Source organism: Leptonychotes weddellii, chromosome 2, assembly GCF_054177405.1.
Source record: "Leptonychotes weddellii isolate Sample4059 chromosome 2, ASM5417740v2, whole genome shotgun sequence".
NCBI lineage: Eukaryota > Metazoa > Chordata > Mammalia > Carnivora > Phocidae > Leptonychotes > Leptonychotes weddellii.
In genome coordinates this window covers 138,305,088-138,315,669 of record NC_138370.1, presented here as the reverse complement: position 1 = coordinate 138,315,669, position 10,582 = coordinate 138,305,088, and the positions used below count along the sequence as shown (strand labels likewise).

At 40.2% G+C, this 10,582-nt stretch overlaps 1 protein-coding gene across 1 annotated transcript in view; it reads left to right on the top strand.

Moving 5' to 3' along the window:
* Nucleotides 1-1,379: 1,379 nt before the first annotated feature.
* The window catches only part of EXOC1 (exocyst complex component 1), a 58,502-nt gene continuing 49,299 nt past the window's right edge, over nucleotides 1,380-10,582 (top strand). Inside the window, exons 1-3 of the mRNA XM_081813158.1 lie at nucleotides 1,380-1,534; nucleotides 5,737-5,945; nucleotides 7,977-8,020. Of these exons, the coding sequence (XP_081669284.1) occupies nucleotides 5,747-5,945; nucleotides 7,977-8,020 (243 nt within the window). The 5' untranslated portion in view covers nucleotides 1,380-1,534; nucleotides 5,737-5,746. The remainder of the gene's footprint in view (nucleotides 1,535-5,736; nucleotides 5,946-7,976; nucleotides 8,021-10,582) is intronic.

The following is a 10,582-nucleotide window of genomic DNA, read 5'->3' as shown; positions in this document are numbered from 1 at the left end:
AGTAGGTCCTTATTAATTCTGATTTTTTCCAACAAATTATGTATTCAGATAAACACTGAAAGATACTTTACAGAGCTTATTTTTCTCTTCCATCCCTGACAGAATGAGTCACTTCTTCTTTTGCAGTCCCGTGGAAGTCTCTTTTGTCTACCTTTGTTGTCGGATATACCTCACCAAACTATAATTTATCCCTGTATTTCATTCTCTTTCCCCAATGAGAGTGTGCCCTCTTCTGAATGGGATCCCTGCCTTTGTATCTCCAGCACCTGACACAATGCCTAGTATAGAGGTGGCACCATTTGCCAAATAAATGAATGCACACTTGAATGGATCCCTGCAGAACATCTGCAAAGGGCTGTGTTGAGCAGGAGCAAAGAAGTCACACCTTTGAATTCCCAGCACACTTAACTGACCTGTACATCTCTTTGGTCCCTTATTTTGTATCTTATTTTATATGTATTTGTACCTACCAACCTGCAAACTTGTCAGGGTGAGATTTGTGTCTGAATCACCTCTGCACCTGGGTGAACGTACCTGGCATAAAACCAGCGTCAGGAATATGGAATATGAATTATCTGTCTTGCAACCAGCAAACTTGGCATCATCTGTGCTTCTCAAACTTAAATGTGCATAGGTGTCATTTTGTTAAGATGCAGATTCGGATTCAATAGATCTGAAGTGAGCCAGAGAGTCTGCAGTATCTAAAAAACCCCCCCTGATGCCCAGCATCTGGTCTCAGGACTACACTTTGACTGTCAAGGTCACTACATCAATGGTTCTCCACCTGAGCTGCATTTTAGGATCTTCTCGGAAGATATTGAGAGTACTGAAGTTGAGTCCCGCCCCTCAGTAATTCTGATTTAAGTTATTTAAACTCCCCATGCTATAAGTAGCAAGGACCTAGGGTTAACAGACCTTTACATATACAAAAAAAGAAAACAATCGGATAGCTTCTTTTTTTTAAAGATTTATTTTATTTTATTTTATTCATTTGAGAGAGATATATACAGAGAGAGAGAACATGAGCAGGGGGAGAGGCAGGAGAGGGAGAAGCAGGCTCCCCGCTGAGCCAAGAGCCCAATGCGGGGCTCGATCCCAGAATGCTGGGATCATGACCTAAGCGGAAGGCAGATGTTTAACCGTCTGAGCCGCCCTGGTGCCGAAATCGGATAGCTTATTAAATGAAATTGCGGAAAATATCTCAATAAATGACTCTTCTAAAGAAAGTAATAGCATGGAACACCAAATACCCGGATGCCAAGTCAGTCTCCGAGCGACAGAGGCCCCGCCCCTGCCTATCCTTGACACGCCCCTCAGGCGGGACCTAGCCCGCTTCGCCACGCCCATCACCTCCTCTCCTTCCTTTTCTACGGGGTCGACTTCCGGCGTGGAGTTTGTCACGTGCCCGGAAATGGGAAGTGGTGGCTGAACGGCTCAATTGAGCTCGTCCTAGTAGCGGTGGCCGTCCCGGCCTTGTCCGGTCTCTGTCTTGGAGGACCCGCCTCGGCACAGCCGGGCTCGGTCCGGCCTTGCGGTAAGCCTTGGGTCGTGGCTGCCCAGTAGTTCCGGCGGCGGTGGGCAGATGAGCAGACAGGCGGGCGCCAAGGTCTGAGGCGGCGCTTCAGTCCCGCTGCTGGCTCCGCGTCCGGGGTCGGGTACCTGTCTCTCCGCCGCCTGGCCTCCCTTCCTTTCCCCGCCTGTCTGGGTAAGGCGCAGAGGCCGCTGGGAGCATCCACCAATTCCTCGTTGCTCTAGGGGCTGGGAGACCAATTCTGACGCGTCCCTTCCCGGTTTCACCCATAAGAACCAGATTGCATTGGTGCAAAATGGCCCTGGTCATTTGCTCTTTGGCGTGGACCGGGAGAGGAGGACGTGACAGTGCCTTCTTTGTCCAAATCCACATTTTCTTCTAGATCTCTGAAGCGCATTCCCCTGTCTCTGTGCACAGTTTTCTCTTGTGGTTGACAATGCTCCACTTGCTGAGTTGCCTCGATAGCATATAGGGCCCAACCCACGCGGACTCTCACAATGACAAGCTCTTTGTCACGCAGTGTAATGGTCCAACTGAGTTTAAGGTAACAAGAACCAGTACAGAAAACAGTGGCTGACTACTTCTGGAACGTGGTTAGACATGGATTCTTAAACCTGGAAAATAGTTTTAGAGGATCTCTAGTGATTTATTCACTGACTTAAACAAAAGTACTCTAAAGACTCAACCCTTAGAATGTAAATGCCACTGAGGCACGATGTTCTTGTCTTCCTGAACATGCCCGTCATATTCATCTCTAACGTAGTATAGTGCATGGCACTTAGTAGGCATCAGTATTTGCTGAATGAATAAGGGTCACATAGTGCTTTCCATTGTGCCTAACTCCTTTATGAGGTATAACCAGTCCTCTCTTGCTTTACACTTCCCATACACTCATTGTTGCTTTTGACCAAAGAGGGACTGTGTGGTAAAGGTTGGCCACTATTATTCATTTGACCAGTTTTTACTATTCAGTTCAGGTGATCTCAAGAGGTGTTTGCTGAGTACCTGCTAAGAAAGAACACAGAACTATGCTGGAGCATCTTTTCCTTTCTCTCTCTCTCTTTCAAGCGAGTTCTTGAGATCTACAAGCTTATGATAACCAATTGGACAGCAAGTGCTTGATTTTGTGGGAAATACAAATAGTGCTCTAGCAATTGAGAGGAGAGATCAGTTTGGATTAAGATCATTATTGAATCAATTCTCATAAACCATGAAGTGTAATTAAGGTTTGGATAGATGATATTCCCTGCATGGAAAAGCACTAAGCAAAGATGCAAAGACTGCACCTAGAAGAGGGCTTGGACTGGAAGATCTGTATTTAGGAAACTTAGGAAAATGTTGAGCAGGAGCATGTGGTGATGAAAGCTATGTTTTAATATTATTTGTTTATCCAGGGTTTGGGGATTGTGGAAACTTGAAAAGAGATAACCAGATACTGAAATAATGGATGTAGTTGATGTGAACCTGGATTAGTGTGTTAGCAGTGGGGACAGAAAGGAAGGGTAAATTATATGTAGATGAGGGGAAATCAGAAGAATGTGGCAGCAGATTTCATGTTGACAATGGAGGAGGAGAATCAAATATGACTGATTTTGAACCCAGAAATTTGCTTACAGATGTGAGAGTTGGAAAGGGGAATCGGGGAAACTATAGTTGTCATGTCATTTGGTGCTATCATTTTGCTTAATTTTGAAATGCCTGCTATGTCTTTGCCAAGTTCTAGGAATACAAAGATGAAGAAGGTATGATCCTTTCCTACAAAGAGCTACTTTTAATGGGAGAAAGACTACAACTAACTAGAAAATAGGGTTTGTAAGTGCTATGTTAGCAGAGTAGAGGGAATGTTTGAGAAGTGTAAAAGAATTATTCTTTGTGTGTGTGTGACTACTTCACAGAAGAGGTGACATTTTAGCAGGATCCTGAAGAATGAGTTGGAATTTCCTAGGGGGAAAAGAATTACAGGAAAAGGAAATTGCATGAACAAAGCCCAGAGATAGAGAAGTAAAGTGGCCATTATCCAGTGTAGCTTGATCGTAGGGTGGAGTAAAGCTTTTAAATCAGTGTCTAGGCCCTAGAACATACTAAGTGATTAGGAACACGGGCACAAAATTTTGCAATAGGTGGAAAGGACGTTAGGATGGGTGAAGATGTAAAGAGATGGAGAAGAAAGCAACTGGGAAAAACTGTACTCCATGGCTTCTACATCTTCTGCCGCATAGATGGTGACATCATTTGCTGACACTAGCGTTGGGGATTGAAGAAGATAAATAAGATTTGCAACACACTGATGGGGAATAGGAAGAGGAGTCATCAAAGGAAATGTTAAAGGGTTGCTGAGCAACAGTGGAAGTCTAGCTTTGAACAGATTTAGCTATTTGTAATGAATGCAGTGAACATAGATACATGGCCTTCTTAAGTGGTATATAGTAGCCCATAAGAAGTGGAGAAAAATACAGTTCATGGAGATTGATAAAACATGGTGAACAAGTCTACAAACAGTAAGATAATTGAAGGAGAGTGTGGGTGAACACTGCCTCCAGGCTAGGTTGGAAAAGAAATTAAGCTTGGAGAAGCCAGATAGATAATGAGAACAGGAAGGAGGGGGAGATCAGAAGACTAGAGGCTAAGATGAGGTGGAAAAGGAATGGAAGTGGGAAGATGTGATTTTTTGTGAGAAAAGCAATTTTTTGACTTGGAGCAGAGATCAAAATTTCACAGATTGAGTAAAATATAAGAGATCCCTGGTTTCCAAAAGTGTCAATGTATTATAAAAATTTATTCTATGTCATTTATTTAAAATTCATAGTTTCTTAATTTTCCCATAGAAAGAGTGTTAGAAGTTAATTTCCTAAGCAAGTTCACATGTATGAAATACCACACATTTGCACTGGAAAATAGTAATATACATACATACAAATATATATATTTAAAAATAAAGTTGAAAAGAGATTTTAAAAAGTATTTAACTTAAGTTGGTATTTGAAAAAAGACATTGAATTTAGTGAGAAAAAGGAGATAAGTGGAAACCTCTTTATAATAGCTTTATTGAGATATAATTCGTACACTATAAAATTCACCCTCTCAAGTGTATAATTCAGTAGTCTTTGGTATATTCACAAGGTTACACAACCATCACTACTATCAAATTCAAGGGCATTTTCATCACCCCAAAAGAAACCCCATACCCATTAACAGTCTTTCTTGCCCCTAGTCCCTGGCAGCCACAAATCATTTTGTCTTTATGCATTTGTCTACTCTGGACATTTCATGTAAGCAGAATCATAAAATATGTGGTCTTTTAACTGGCTTCTTTCACTTAGCATAATGTTTTCAAGTTTCATCAATGTTGTAGCATATATCAGTACTTCGTTCCTTTTTTATGGCCAAATAATACTCCACAGTATAGATGTACTTCGTTTTGTTGTATCAGTTCATTAATTGGTGGATATTTGAGTTGTTTCTGTTTTTTTTGGCTATCGTCAATAATGCTGCTATGAACATTTATGTACAAGTTTTTGTGTGGACATATATTTTGAGTTCTCTTGAGTATATATCTAGGAATGGAATTGGTGGGTCATATGGTAATTTCATATTTAAGTTTTTGAGGAACTGTCAAACTTTTTCCAAAGTAGCTGCACCATTTTACAATCACCAACCATGTATGAAAGAGTTCTTTTTCTCCACATCTTTACCAACACTTGTCTTTTTAATGTTAGTCATTCTAGTGAGTGTAAAGTGATAGTTAGCACATTTGGTTTTGGTTTGCATTTCCCTAGTGGTTAATGATGTTGAGCATCTTTTCGTGTGCTTATTGGCCATTTGTATATTTTCTTTGGAGAAATGTCTATTCAAATCCTTTGCTCAGTTTTTAATTGTGTTATTTGTTTTTTTATTGTTGAGTTGTAAGAGCTCCTTATATAGGAAATTTATATTTAAAGATTGAGCATGGGTTTTTATTTTTTTTCATATCATAATATTTGGTAAGCACTTCCAGAGATTTTAGAGTTTGATAACGTTTGTTCTCTAATTTCTTTTCCAATCATATGACTTTTTATTTTCATGATGTTGATGTGTTGATATATGAAATCATTCTTCCTATGCTTATTAGCCATAAATAAGATAATTTTTAAAATCATAAATGAAACAATATGAGATAGAATGATTTTGAGAATGAGCTTAATATCTATACTCTCCATTTTTTTCAGCTGATTAAGAATGACAGCAATCAAGCATGCATTACAAAGAGACATTTTTACACCAAATGATGAACGCCTGCTGAGTATTGTCAACGTTTGCAAAGCAGGAAAAAAGAAAAAGAACTGTTTTTTGTGTGCCACAGGTGGGTATTTAGTAAGAAAAAGCTCTTGTTTGGCATTCTTTTATTGTTTTATTCCCCAGGGGACTTTTCCCCCTTGTTTTTAATATTCTCATTGTCTCAGGATGCCTGGGTGGCTCAGTCAGTTAAGCATCTGCCTTCTGCTTAGGTCGTGGGACCGGGTCCCACATCAGGCTCCTTGCTCAGCAGGGAGCCTGCTTCTCCCTCTGCCTGTCACTCCCCCTGCTTGTGCTCTCTCTCTCTCTGACAAAATAAGTAAATAAAATCTTTATATATATTCTCATTGTCTTTATAATTGGAAAAACTCTTGGGCCAAAAAATTCATTTTTAAAGTTGTCTTTAATTATATATTGAGTAGATAAAACAGAATCTATAGTATAAATAAGGTTCAAAGACTAACCATACAGGGAACACTCACATGCTTACCACCCAGTGTAAGAATATTACCATTACCTTTGAAGTGTCCTGTGTATCCTTCCCTAATCCCATTCCCTTCCCTCACTCATTAAGAGGTAACTAGTATCCTGAATTTTGGTTCAGTCTTTCCTTGCTTTTATCATTTTACTATATATGTTTGTAATCTCAAATAACATATTATTTAGTTTTGCATGTCTTTGAAATTTACACGAATTGAATCATAGTGCATATATCCTTTTGTGACTTTTTCCACTCAACATTATGTTCATGTTCATGAGTTTTCTCTTTTTTCATATAACCGTAATTCTTTTGTTTTCACTCCTTTGGAGTTTTCTACTCTATGAGAGTACCAGTTTACTTATGCATCCTACCAGTGATGAACATTAGGTTTGTTTTCCAGTTTTAATGTTCAGACAGCACTTCTGTGAACATGTTTGTCCTTGTGTCCTCGTGTATACAGGCAAGAATTTTCTAGGGTAGATACTAAATGTAAAATTGCTGGGTCATAGGCATGTAAATGCTCAACACTACTCTAATACCAAATTATTTTCAAAAGTAGTTACACTGGTTTTCAATTCCACAAGCAGTGTTGTTTGGAGTTCTTTCTCTGGAGTTCTTTCTCTACATCCTACTTAAAACTTGGTTTTGACACTTGGTTTTGACAGACTTAATTGATTCCAACCTGGTGGAAATAGTACGTAAAATAGTATCTCTATGTGGTTTTAAATTTCACTTCCCTGTGGACGCCTGGGTGGCTCAGTTGTTAAGTGTCTGCCTTCGGCTCAGGTCATGATCCCAGGGTCCTGGGATCGAGTCCCACATCGGGCTCCCTGCTCGGCGGGAAGCCTGCTTCTCCCTCTCCCACTCCCCCTGCTTGTGTTCCTGCTCTCGCTATCTCTCTCTCTGTCAAATAAATAAATAAAATCTTTAAAAAAAAAAAAATTTCACTTCCCTATTAATGATGAAATTAAGCATCTTTTCATGAATTTATTGGCCATTTAGTTTCCTTGTCTTAGAAATTTGCCTTAAAACCTTTTGCTCATTTCTCTGTTGTGTTGGTTGTCCTTTTACTGATTTGTACAGGTTCTGTATATTTACTAATCCTGTGTTGGTTATATGCATCCCAGTTTTGTGGCTTGTGTATTAGCTTTTTGATACTTTTTTTTTATTTTAAAGATTTCATTTATTTATCTGATAGAGAGAGACACAACGAGAGAGGGAACATAAGCAGGGGGAATGGGAGAGGGAGAAGCAGGTTTCCTGCTGAGCAGGGAGCCTGATATGGGGCTCAATCCCAGGACCCCGGGATCATGACCTGAGCTGAAGGCAGATGCTTAATGATTAAGTCACCCAGGCACCCCACCCCAGCTTTTGATACTTTTTAATGAAATTTCTAATTGTAATGAAATCACATTAATCAATCTGATCCTTTATGGCTTCCACTTTTTTATCTTATTTAAGATATACTTTCCTAGAAGGGTGCCTCTTGGTTGGTTGAGTGTTCAACTCTTGATCTCAGCTCAGGTCTTGATCTCAGGGTTATGAGTTCAAGCCCCACATTGGACTTGATGCTGGGTGTGGAGCCTACTTAAAAAAAAAAAAAAAAAAAAAAGATGTACTTTCCTGGAGTAACAGAAGTATTCTCCTATACTATGTTCTAAAAGTTTTATAATTTTGTCATTCACATTCTAGTATTTAATTTACCTGTTTCCATGTTTGTAGTGATGAATGTGAATGTACCTATTTCTGGTCTCTCCTATATCTGGTTTTTATTTTGTCTTGTTTTGGTTCTTTATTCTTCTACCTAAATTTTAGAATCCACTTGGCAAGTGCCAGATTTTGTTGGGATTTTAATTGGAATTGTTTTGAATATGTAGTTCAGTTCAAAAAGAACTTGCATTTTTATGAGCCTTCTTGTCCATGGAAATGGTGTAGTTCTCCATTTACCTAGGTCTTCTTTAATGCCTTTCAATAAGTTTTACAGTTTTAAAGGCTTTCAATAAGTTATATAGTTTTAAAGGTTTTGCCCATATGTTGTATTTATTCCTAGATTTTTGATACTATCATAAAAAATAACTTATTAGCACTAATACATCTTTAAGACTTTAATTTTTTAAAGATTTATTTATTTATTTGTCAGAGAGAGAGAGAGCACAAGCAGGGGGAGTGGGAGAGGGAGAAGCAGGCTTCCCGCCGAGCAGGGAGCCTGATGCGGGGCTCGATCCCAGGACCCTGGCATCATGACCTGAGCCAAAGGCAGACGCTTAACGACTGCCTTTTTAATCAGGTTTTTTGTTTTCTTATTGTTGAGTTTTAAGAGTCCTTTGTATAGGGGCACCTGGGTGACGCAGTCAGTTAAGCGTCCCGCTGGGTTTTAGCTCAGGTTGCGATCTTAGGGTTGTGAGATGGAGCCCATGTCAGCTCGCATTCAGCACAGAGTCTGCTGAAGACTCTCCCTTCTTCTGCCCCTCCCCTACCATGTGCGCGGGCGCGCTCTCGCAAATAAATGAATCTTAAAAAAAAAAGTCCTTTGTATATTTTGCATAACATTCCTTCATTAGATGTGTCTTTGGCAAGTATTTTCTTGCAGTCTGGCTTATCTTCTCATTCTCTTGATGTTGTCTTTTGCAGAGCAGGAGCTTTTAATTTTATTGAACATTAATACATTTTAAAAATCATTTATTGTTAGAATCTAGAAATACAGTTGATTTTTATGTGGATTTCTGTATCAATCTTGCTAGACTTTCTTATTAATTCTAATCATTTGTCCATAGGCTCTTTCTAGGTAGTGATATTTTTTTTCCTTCCTTTATAGTCTTTATATTTTTTATTTATTTTTGTTGCTTTAGTCTGCTGGTTAGGACCTTCAGTACAGTGTTGATCTCAAAGGGAATGGCTTTTTAGTATGATAATTGCTATTGATTTTTTGTTTACAGTATAAAGGAAGCTCTCTTCTGTTCCTGACTTTTTTTTTTTAAGACCGAGAAAGAGAGCAGGAACACAAGCAGGGGGAGTGGGAGGGGCATCTAGGTGGCTCATTCGTTAAGCACCTGCCTTCGGCTCGGGTCATGATCCCAGGGTCCTGGGATAGAGTCCCGCATTGGGCTCCCTGCTCTGTGGGAAGCCTGCTTCTCCCTCTTCTACTCCCCCTGCTTGTGTTCTCTCTCTCGCTGTGTCTCTCTCTGTCAAATAAATAAAGTCTTAAAAAAAAAAAAAAGCAGGGGGAGTGGGAGAGGGAGAAGCAGGCTTCCTGACGAGCAGGGAGCCTGATGTGGGACTCCATCCCAGGGAGTCTGGGATCATGACTTGAGCCAAAGGCAGACGCTTAACGACTGAGCCACCCAGGCGCCCTGTTCCTGATTTTTTACTTTTTTTCCTTCTTGGTTTTTTATCACTGGATGTTCAGTTTTATCAAATGCTTTTTCTTTTTTTTAAAAAATTTTTTATTATGTTAATCACCATACATTACATCATTAGTTGTTGGGTTTTTTTTAAAGATTTCATTTATTTATTTGACAGAGAGAGAGACAGTGAGTGAGGGAACACAAGCAGGGGGAGTGGGAGAGGGAGAAGCAGGCTTCCCACTGAGCAGGGAGCCTGATGCAGGGCTCGGTCCCAGGACCCTGGGATCATGACCTGAGCCAAAAGCAGACGCTTAACGACTGAGCCACCCAGGCGCCCCACATCATTAGTTTTTGATGTAGTGTTCCATGATTCATTGTTTGCGTATAACACCCAGTGCTCCATGCAGAACGTGCCGTCTTTAATACCAGGCTAACCCATCCTCCCACGCCCCCTCCCCTCTAGAACGCTCAGTTTTTCAGAGTCCATTGTCTCTCATGGTTCGTCTCCCCGTCCCATTTCCCCCCTTCATTCTTCTCCTCCTGCTATCTTCTTTTTTTTTTTTTTAACGTATATTGTATTATTTGTTTCAGAGGTACAGATCTGTGATTCAGCAGTCTTCCACAATTCACAGTGCTCACCATAGCACATACCCTCCCCAATGTCTATCACCCAGCCACCCCATCCCTCCCACCCGCCACCACTCCAGCAACCCTCAGTTTGTTTCCTGAGATTAAGAATTCCTCATATCAGTGAGGTCATATGATACATGTCTTTCTCTGATTGACTTATTTCGCTCAGCATAACACCCTCCAGTTCCATCCATGTCATTGCAAATGGCAAGATCTCATTCCTTTTGATGGCTGCATAATATTCCATTGTGTATATATACCACATCTTCTTTATCCATTCATCTGTTGATGGACATCTTGGCTCTTTCCACAGTTTGGCTATTG